The 11,168-nt window shown below is 41.2% G+C and overlaps 1 protein-coding gene across 1 annotated transcript; it reads left to right on the plus strand.

Annotated features, from left to right (window-relative positions):
* Positions 1-4,165: 4,165 nt before the first annotated feature.
* Positions 4,166-6,766, plus strand: SLITRK4 (SLIT and NTRK like family member 4). The gene has a single exon (XM_062184510.1). The coding sequence runs from the start codon at positions 4,166-4,168 to the stop codon at positions 6,764-6,766; it is 2,601 nt and encodes an 866-aa protein (XP_062040494.1).
* The last annotated feature ends 4,402 nt before the right edge of the window (positions 6,767-11,168 follow it).

The following is an 11,168-nucleotide window of genomic DNA, read 5'->3' on the forward strand; positions in this document are numbered from 1 at the left end:
TTGGAAACTGTGTGAGGAAAGGGGTCGCTCTTCCCTAGGGAGTGTTTTAGGCAAAAAGAGGGGGCGGATGCCAGGAGCAAAGCACTCTCTCTGTCTTGCTCCTTGTGTGGGTTGAAGGGGAATCAAGTGGGGGTGTCTGGATGGGGTGCAGGGGCCTCTGGAATGTGCGGGGGTCGAAGTGGTTGGGTGTCGGGAGGGAGGGCTGCTTGTGTGCCGGGGGGCGGGGGCGGGGGCGGGGATTCGGCGCGTGTATGTAAAGGTGCAGCCCGTGTGCGAGGGGCTGGGTGCGCGCGCGGTGTCTGGCCGGGTACGCGCGCGCGCCGCAGCCCAGTCGCTCGCCGGCCTGCCTGGGCTGTTCGGTGGGTTTGACCGGGTAGCAGGCACGGGCAGAGCTGGATTTCGGATCACGTAGAGACCATCGCGGAAACTGCAACGCGGGTCCAGGAGCGGCGGTCCCAGCCCAAGACGCGAGGCTTTAGAGGTGGGTGAATTTCCAGCGGGGTCTACGCGAGCTGCACAGGCAGAAGCGCAGCTTGTTCCCGGCTCGACTCGACAACGATGTGCGCGCGTGTATGTGTCTGTTCGCGCGAGCGCGCGCGCCGCGGGGGGCAGGTAGCTTATTATTTTTAGTTTGGGTTGTGTCGGTTTGGGGTCGGCTGAGTGGCCGAAGTGGTCGTGGTGACTAGCCATGACACACGCACGCCTCCCACTTGCTGGCCCACGGCGGCGGCGCGATCGCTTGCTCTGAAGACTCAGAGAATCCGGGTGTCCTTAACATCGTTGCTGCCCCGGGCAGCGGGCCGGCGGAGAAAGTGTCGTGGTCTTGGGCTGTTGGCGCTGTCGGGGCCGCTGCACTGGGCTGGGTTTTGTTTTCTGTGTCCCACTCGCGGGCACAGTGCACGGACGTGGAGCTGGGGCTTCAGGCGGCGGGGCCCCCGGGCTGGTCAGAGATAGCTGGCATCCGGCAAGCCGGGGAATACGAAAGGATTAGCCGGTGGGTAACTTAAAAGCCCTGCAGAGCCAGGCGGGCGCTGCCAGAGCGACTTTCCAAGGTGCCTAAATGTTGAGCTGATTTCTAGCTTGTTGAGAAGAGGATTATGTTCCCAGGCCATGAGAAGGGGGCGAGCAAAGGGGAGTCTGGGCCGCCACTCGCTGCCGCGCAGCCACGAGGTCATTCCGCCTGTGGTAAACCGGTCCTTGACGCCCCAGTGCCATCTCCCTCGGGGCCTGAGGTGGCCATCTCTTCCTCCTCACCCGCCGTACTCCCGGGTCTAGAGAGGCTGACGGCAACTCCGGCTGCTACCCCGTGTGGGACAGGAGCTCGCCGAGGAATGTGTGCGCAGCAGGGCTGAAGGCCCCCGCGACATCCTGCGTGGTACCCCGCCTCCATCACCCGGCACCCGAGGCTGCTGCTCGGATCTGGGACCTAGGAGGGGGCTGCGTGGCGGCTCCAGGCACCGGGATGCGGCAAAACATTGCGGTACGCGCTCGCGCCAACATCCCCTCCAGCCGCGTCGCCACCACCGGCCCGAGGTAGCGCACAGGGGGCGGCAGCGGTCGGGTTCCTCCGCGGAACCCCCAACCCTTCCCCATCATCTCTCTCTCTCTCTCTCTCTCTCTCTCTCTCTCTCTCTCTCACACACACACACACACACACACTCCTTCAGCTCTGAGCGTGCGAGCCGACGTTTCCCTTGTCGGCTGTAGAGGAGCCAACTCTGCCTCCCTACCCTCGTCACTCGCCTGCCCCGCAGGCCCTCTCCCTCGGCAGGGGCGCGGAGCTCCAGGGGCGGCGCGCTGGTGGATGCCAGATCGGTGGTAGGGCTAGGGTTGTGCAGTCTTGGCAGACTGTGGGAGCAAAGCATCAGAGGGAAATGGAGAGACAAGGAAGACCGACTGCTCTCAGCAGCCTGAGAGGTGGCTTTTGGTACCCAACAAGTACTTTGAGCGGTTTTTTTTTTCTTTTCCTTTTTTGTCTTTCCTAATTTTAAATGTGCATGTGTTAGTGGTACCACGTGAATGTGCAGTTCCTTTGGCTTACATTCAGTGATCCCTTTCACTTTTGAACTCCCTTTTCTGAGGTTTTCTGCCATTCTCCACTTCTCCATGCTCTTGCCCTTTCAGTAGCTCACGCCCTCTCCTTCTTGAAGCTGCTTTTCCTCTCCCTTGCCTTCTCCAGCCGCTCCTGGCTTTCTCCGTTTCACAGAGCTTCCTCTGGGAACTTCCTAGCACGTCCTTGTGCCTTTCACCCTCTTGCTACTTAAAGTAGAAATAGGAGGAGGAGGGCGGCTTCTAATGTATTTTCCGAGCTGTTGATGCACCTGGTTCTTGTTTTTGTACTGAATCCGCATAATTCAGATTTTTAAAATTGTTGTTGTTGCTGCTTTCTGTTTTGGGGTTTTAGTTTAGTTGCCTTTTGGTATCTTTATTATTGGGTGTGTAGGGGGGTGGTTAGTAAAACGAAATGACTCAATTGAACCAAAATAGCTGTTCAAAACCACATCTATAACAAGGAAAAAAAAAGATCAACTGAAATTTTATTTTACAATTAAAGTTGATTTGGGTGATGTCATACTTAAGAATTATGACTTCTTTTTGCAATGCCAATCATGCTGTCACGGTGAATAGGGGGAATGCATGTCTATATGGCAGCCAAATAGCATCTCAGCACTGCAGGCTGTATTATGAACCTTACTACTTAAAATGCAAATCTTCCTGGGTCCTGGCTAATGGATTGTCTACCGTGAGATGTGTTGGGTTTTATCACTAGCTGATTCCTCATGGGCAAAATAAACAAAGGAGTTTCTATGTGACACTTCTTTCTTTGCATTCTACCCTCATTGTGTGTTCCTGAGTATTTTATTTATTTAATTAAAATTTTGTGGTAACCATATTGAAATTGCAGCCAGCTTCTCATTCATAATGGAAAAGACTCACATGGATAAAACTGCATCAATAAGATGCACACTGTTTGTGTTTCTTTTCATCTTTTCCATGAAGCAGAAACTCTGTGTTTGTGTGTGTGTGTTTGTGTCTGTAAGTGTGCAGGATTCAAGGAGTGTGTATGCCGTATTTGAGTAGTTGGCCACAACAGTGGGTTGGTTTCCTAAGCATTGAACTACCAAGAAGTGATTCTTTGTTTACAGCAGAAACATTAAGTGACAATGGGGGGGGGGAGCAGGGGGCACTGATGATTTTAGGACAAAAATGTGTTATACTAATATATCTGGTTCTGCAGATAAAGCTACTTCAAATTGTAGTGTGTGGTCTCTTTTTCCTCAGTAGTGGCAGTCTGTGGTCAAAGTGAAGGAGATAAACATTTGAGCCCAGCATCAACTGGACCTAGATTCAAAATGGCAAATACAGCAGTGGGAGAGGACCAGGTTCTGGGGGTGGAAAGGCTGCCTGTAGATCAGCTAGGTAAGCAGGTTCCTCTCCTGCCTTCAGAAACCCAAAGACAAAAGGCTCTTTTTCCTCCTGTTAGGAAGGTAACTGACTGGAAACTAAATAGCATTTATTTTATCTGAAAATAAAACATGCTCATTCTCTTCTCCATTGTTTTTATAAAACCCAAAAAAGGTTGTTTGTGCTTTGAAGGCAACAGTGTTCAAGATATAACTGATCCATGATAATGTGCTTACCTATGGGTTGAAGTTTAGGCAAATCTCTTCCAAGGGCGCCTTCCACCTATGTGTTTTAACTATCCCTTCTATAGCAATTCAGTTCTCTCATTGCCACCCTCTGTTGAAAGCTGAGCTCTAATGTCTTCTCTACTAGGCCTGTTTACCTGGTTAAAACATTTCCCACCAATTGAAATGCATTTGTGGTGAACACTTGATGGTCTGGGGACAGTTACTTGAGTTGAAAAAAGAAAATGCTTGTGTTCAGGAGCAGAGTTGGTTGGTCCGTGTAGAAAAATATTGTCAGATTGTTAAGGTTTAAGGTTATTAATAATCTCTTTTCCTAGTGTTTATTGTATGTACTGCACATGTAAATTTTGTGTTAACTATATGTGTGGAAATAAAATGTATTTCATTTTTGATGATTTCTCTTGCTTGACTGAGTGTGAACATTTGGAGTTTTGGATGCCTTAAAAATGCAATGCTAGGAATCACAGTCATGTGTTCACTATGGTATGATTTAAACAGGAATAATTTTTCAAGTAATGACCATTGAAAAAATGTTTTCTTTTTATTTTTTAGATTATTTCTCTTTATTCAGAAGCATAAAGTTGTTTGCTGAGTGCAAGAAGATGTTTCTTTGGCTCTTTCTGATTTGGTCAGCCCTGATTTCTTCGACAAATGCAGATTCTGACATATCAGTGGAAATTTGCAATGTGTGTTCCTGCGTTTCAGTTGAGAATGTGCTCTATGTCAACTGTGAGAAGGTTTCAGTCTACAGACCAAACCAGCTGAAACCACCTTGGTCTAATTTTTACCACCTCAATTTTCAAAACAATTTTTTAAATATCCTCTACCCAAATACATTCTTGAATTTTTCACACGCAGTATCCCTGCATCTGGGAAATAATAAACTGCAGAACATTGAGGGAGGAGCCTTTCTTGGGCTCAGTGCATTAAAGCAGTTGCACTTGAACAACAATGAATTAAAGATTCTCCGAGCTGACACTTTCCTTGGCATAGAGAACTTGGAGTATCTCCAGGCTGACTACAATTTAATCAAGTATATTGAACGAGGAGCCTTCAATAAGCTCCACAAACTGAAGGTTCTCATTATTAATGACAATCTGATTTCATTCCTTCCCGATAATATTTTCCGATTTGCATCTTTGACCCATCTTGACATACGAGGGAACAGAATCCAGAAGCTCCCCTATATCGGAGTTCTGGAACACATTGGCCGTGTTGTTGAATTGCAACTGGAAGATAACCCTTGGAACTGTAGCTGTGATTTGTTGCCTTTAAAAGCTTGGCTGGAGAATATGCCATATAACATTTACATAGGGGAAGCAATCTGTGAAACTCCCAGTGACTTATATGGAAGGCTTTTAAAAGAAACCAACAAACAAGAATTATGTCCCATGGGCACAGGCAGTGATTTTGATGTCCGCATCCTGCCTCCATCTCAGCTGGAAAATGGCTACACCACTCCCAATGGTCACACTACTCAAACATCCTTACATAGATTAGTGACCAAACCACCGAAAACAACGAACCCTTCCAAGATCTCTGGAATTGTGGCAGGCAAATCCCTGTCCAACCGCAATCTCAGTCAGATTGTGTCTTATCAAACAAGGGTGCCTCCTCTTACACCTTGCCCAGCACCTTGCTCTTGCAAAACACACCCTTCAGATTTGGGACTGAGTGTGAACTGTCAAGAGAAAAATATACAGTCCATGTCTGAACTGACACCAAAACCTTTAAATGCCAAGAAGTTGCACGTCAATGGCAATGGCATCAGAGATGTGGATGTTTCCGATTTCACCGAGTTCGAAGGGCTGGATTTGCTCCATTTAGGCAGCAATCAGATTACAGTGATCAAGGGGGATGTATTCCACAATCTTACTAATTTACGCAGGCTGTACCTCAATGGCAATCAGATAGAAAGACTCTATCCTGAAATATTTTCAGGCCTTCATAACCTGCAGTATCTGTATTTGGAATACAATTTGATCAAGGAAATTTTAGCAGGCACCTTTGACTCCATGCCGAATTTACAGTTACTGTACTTGAACAATAATCTCTTAAAGAGCTTGCCTGTTTACATTTTTTCTGGAGCACCCCTTGCCAGACTAAATCTGAGGAACAACAAATTCATGTACTTACCTGTCAGTGGGGTCCTTGATCAACTGCAGTCTCTCACACAGATTGATTTGGAAGGAAACCCGTGGGACTGCACTTGTGACTTGGTGGCATTAAAGCTGTGGCTGGAGAAGCTGAACGAAGGGATTGTTGTGAAAGAACTGAAATGCGAGACACCTGTTCAGTTTGCCAACATTGAACTGAAGTCCCTCAAAAATGAAATCTTATGTCCCAAACTTTTAAACAAGCCATCTGCACCATTCACGAGCCCTGCACCTGCCATTACCTTCACAACCCCATTGGGTCCCATTCGAAGTCCTCCTGGTGGTCCAGTGCCTCTGTCTATTTTGATCTTAAGTATCTTAGTGGTCCTCATTTTAACTGTGTTTGTTGCTTTTTGCCTTCTCGTTTTTGTGCTTCGACGCAACAAGAAACCCACCGTGAAGCATGAAGGCTTGGGGAATCCTGAGTGTGGCTCTGTGCAGCTGCAGCTAAGGAAGCATGACCACAAAATCAATAAAAAAGACGGACTGAGCACAGAAGCTTTCATTCCACAAACCATAGAACAGATGAGCAAGAGCCACACCTGTGGCTTGAAAGAGTCGGAAACCGGGTTCATGTTTTCAGATCCACCAGGGCAGAAAGTCATTATGAGAAATGTTGCCGACAAGGAGAAAGATTTATTACATGTGGATAGCAGGAAGAGACTGAGCACAATTGATGAGCTGGATGAGTTATTCCCTAGTAGGGATTCTAATGTGTTTATTCAGAATTTTCTGGAAAGCAAAAAGGAGTACAATAGCATAGGTGTCAGTGGCTTTGAGATCCGCTATCCTGAAAAACAACAAGACAAAAAATCCAAGAAGTCACTGATAGGTGGCAACCACAGTAAAATTGTTGTGGAGCAAAGGAAGAGTGAGTATTTTGAACTGAAGGCAAAACTTCAGAGTTCCCCCGACTACCTACAGGTCCTTGAAGAGCAAACAGCTTTGAACAAGATATAGGTCATGCAATCTTACTTCATGCAGAGGACATTTATTTAATGATGAAAGTGCCTTTTGTTGACTTCTAACTTCCAAATACCATATTATCAATAGGCATAGAGGCAAGTGTTTCCAAGGGTGTCTCATTAACTGTAGATGCAGAGATGTGTCGAATAGAAGAGAATTTCCTTAATAGATTTTACTACATAAAACCTATACTGTGGAGTCCTGTGGGGATACTGAAAACTCTATTGCCAAAGGGATGCTTTATACACATAATACACTGAATTTAACCTCAAGAGGCAAGTCTGTTTTGTACCCCAAAGCAAAACCTTCGTCTCTTTGTGCTTAGTAAAGCAAACTCAAGAAAACTGGTACCAGTGTTTGTACCTCAACTGGGTCCTTCATCTTGCACGTAGATTAAGTTGGTGGAACTGGAGTAATCCTTTTGATTTGTGGCATTGTAACAACTCTGTGTAAAGATAATCTGAAAAGTTAAAAAAAAAGCATGCAAAGAGAGAACATTCGATAGTATTTATAAATCGGTAACCTTTATGACCTGCATCTTGAAACCGCTGGATTTATAATGTTCAATTGTGCAAATACTTGTTTAAAATATACCATGCATTACATAACTATAAAATAAATTTCAACACTTTAAGCATTACCTGTCTATACATAAAAAACTAAAAGAAAACAATCAACGTGAGTTACGTAGCATTTGTGGTGATCTAAAGATACGTGGTATTTATCAGAATTAAACATGGCTCAAATTAACACTAGAGTTTGTTCTCAGTTATGTGAAATACCCACAATCCTTAAAGGTTGTCCAAAATTAGCAAAGTGCTTACCGTGTGAGCGCACCCAAAGCTATTTTTGTAACATAATTCATATTTATGAAGTACTTTGTATACTAAATAGGAAAATATGTACTCCTTAATATGTATTTAATATGCCTGACTTGTTTTCCTGATCACAGTGAATTTATCAGTAAGTATAAATTTAGACAGAAAAATATACTAAAAGAAACAGAAACTGATGTGTACAGAAATATTCTGGACTTTGTGATCAGGTGTAATTTAAAAACAGAAAAAAATACATAAAAACAACTAGTTCTGTGCTATTCTTGTGAATTTAGCATATTCAGATTTGTTACCAATTGTGCATTTTAAAATAGGTTACTTAGTTTTATAGTATTGTGTCTGGGGCAGTTGTTATTTGCCATCAGTTGTCTTGCTTTTCAGGATTCTATGAGCTTAATTCAAATAGTTTTCACTACAAATATTTAAAAAAATAATGAGTAAGGTTAATAGTATCTTGTATGCATCAGTATCCTGTTCTTTCATCATTCTGACTACTATCAGATAATCTAGTAGAACCGTAAACATCATGGTAATCTTGGCTATCAAAGCCACACTGTAAAATGCTTGCATTGGTCTCAGATGAGTCCACAGTCTGCAATTACAAATGATATGCCCCCGTGTTTGTGTGTGTTGTTAAGTTCTAAGTTAAAATCGGTCAAAGGAATGAATTCTTTGATAATGTGTGAAATCTGTTGACTTTTAGGAGAACCTGACTGGCAAAGTGATATCCAGAAACACATTGCCTTCTATCATAAATTGTTGTACTAATTAGTAAGATAACCAAGAAGGTAAACATAGACATTCTTCATGAATTTCAAGTGACAGATATTTTGGTGCAGCTTATAAAATGTTATTGTGGTAAAAGTTATAATAGCAGCCCCTTTATTAATCACTAATTTCAGGGCTTTAGGTGTTGGTTCCAAGTTAAAAACAATTGGCATTCTCAAAGGTGCGTGTGTGTGTGTGTGTGTGTGTTTTTGTTTGGGTGTATATTCATACATATAAATAATTTGGAGATTTTTTAATAGTAAAATATGTCTCCATATGTATGTGTTGGTGCTCTTAAAACCTTAATGTGTAATTTTAATTTTCATGACAATGTCTGTGAAAACTTTATAAAAACATAAACAATCCAAACAAATAATTGCTTTCTGATCTTGAAAGAGAAGACAAGATGTGTGCTCAATAGCTTGTTTTCATCTACAATTTCATAAGGACTTACTTTCAATGTGCCATTACCATGCATGCATGCATTCATGGATTAAAGGGCTCCTAATGCATACTGACAGGATAAAGAAGCAAAGGCTTCAAAGAAAGTGTTTTAGTTTATCCTGTCAATAAAGTATGGATTGAGGAATCTTAAATAGACACTTATGGGAGGAACCAGAAAGCTCCATCCATGATCTAGGGATAATAGGTCATTGGAATGATGCCTTTTATTCAGTGCGGTGATGCTTTGAAGATATTTCAAAGTTTCTGCAGAATTGTCAATGGAAAGAGTACCTGCTGCTGTCTCAAAGCTTGCTGTAGTATATCGACTATCTCATACTCATCTGATGAAAGGTATAAAAGTTTAACTTTTTTTAAAAAAAAATTTAAGTCTCTGTGGTTATTTGGAGATTCTAATTGTAAAGGAAAGTAACAAATCCTTGGTTAAGGCTGATGTATTTTCCTTAACTAAAGTCATTGTGCCTACATTATACACTGTATACTATGTTGCACCTGTGTCTCATTAGTTCTACTTGTACATTTTATAATGCAGTTAGGTATAAGTTCTGAGTTGAATACAACAGCGGTTAAAATACTGTATCTACATTTTGTTGGTTTCAACTATAATTTGGATGTTAACTTAACCCCTTTAGGTATGGCATGTAGGTCGGTATTGTATTTTTAGTAGAGATTTAATGCAAATCTCGAAAATCCAAGAAGTTATCATTTCTACGTTGGTCTGAGATATCACAGACTTCTTGGCATTACAATCATGTATACAAATTGCTTTAGAATGATTACTGAGAAAGTTAGATCTTATGAAATCATTGAAGGGGTTGAGATAATATATTGTGTCCATGTAATATAAATCAAGTCTTAAATTATTTTTTTATGAAATCAATAAAGATGATTCAATTCTTTAAAAGTAAATCTTTGTGTAATTTTATGAGAAAGCAGCTATTAAAATACAGTGATTGAGTCTATCAGGTAATTTATATTCTATATTTAGTTTTCCGTTCTAAATAATATACTGAATAAATATATTAACTAGAAAAAAAATTTAAGACCATCTTTCTTTTGTTGCTTTTTTAAAAGCATTTAATGTTTTTAAGCCATAATGATGCATAAATTGTACAGGGCATGGCCTCATGACTAACATCAATCAACAAGTATTTCCCAAATAACAGAACACACCTAGAAATGTGTGGTGATAATGTTGATTTCTATCTTTTGCATGATTTGTACATTGACATTGTATGAAATGAGCACAGTGAGTTATTTTTTGTTGTTGTTATCATTGTCACATCCAAAGATGGGGAGAAAATATATTAAGAATGTATTTATAATCACTATTTTGAAATAAAGTAAACACATTGTATTGTTTTTAACCTGATTTGATTATGATTATTTTAGGTTAGTTTATAAGACAAAAATCAAGTAATGCTATAAAAGTATTGTAAATCAGAGAAAGGAATTGTTCTAATGAATTTTGTTTGCTTTTAATAACATTCAAGGTATTAGAGAAAACTTATTAAATGCCATTTTTATGAAAGTACTAATAAAATTGTTTGCTACAATGGTATTTCTGAAGCCACAGTTTGTTAAACATTTCTCTTTCCGTTATTTTCAGAAGAAATAATAACTGAAGTGATTATTTTACCAAACTTGAGGGTAGGATATAAAGCTTTATAAAACTGTGTGAATCGAAACTAAACTGATTGTTAAGTCTCTGTTAAAAGATTTTTTTTTTCTCTTCTTCTTTTCAAAACATCTTTGCAATCTGTGTTCCTTCCCACTGGCAGCTCGTTTGGAGAAGAGTCAGATGGTACCAAGTCAACATGCTTTGATTTTTGCTCATTCTTATTAATCAGTTGGAATTTGATGCAACTTCAGATAAGCAAATATAGTATTCAATTTTAACTCACTATTCAAATACTTTTAGAAAAACTTTAAGGCTTCTATATTCCTCGGCCAGCTTAACTGTTTGCAGGTTAGTTACCCATTTATGAAGGAAATTATGGTTTTTCTTCTGTTCCTTTAAAGGTGACTGAAATTATCACTCCATTTCTTGAGGCAGCTATCCATGGTTGAAGAAAATGCATTAATTGCACTGTATTTCATTTGAGTGTAGAGAAAAATATAAACAGACTACATTACACAAAAAAGTGGGTTAAAAGCACTTTGCTTAGGGGAAGGGAAGTAAAGATAGAAACAGAGTATAACTTATGATTGTTATGGCCTTACATTTATACATATCTATGCTGATTGTTCGAACAGTGTACACAGGTACTTTTGAACTAAATGTGTTATGCTATGTGTGATAGGAAATTCATCATACATGCATTATTTTT

Source organism: Lepus europaeus, chromosome X (assembly GCF_033115175.1).
Source record: "Lepus europaeus isolate LE1 chromosome X, mLepTim1.pri, whole genome shotgun sequence".
Taxonomy (NCBI): Eukaryota; Metazoa; Chordata; class Mammalia; order Lagomorpha; family Leporidae; genus Lepus; species Lepus europaeus.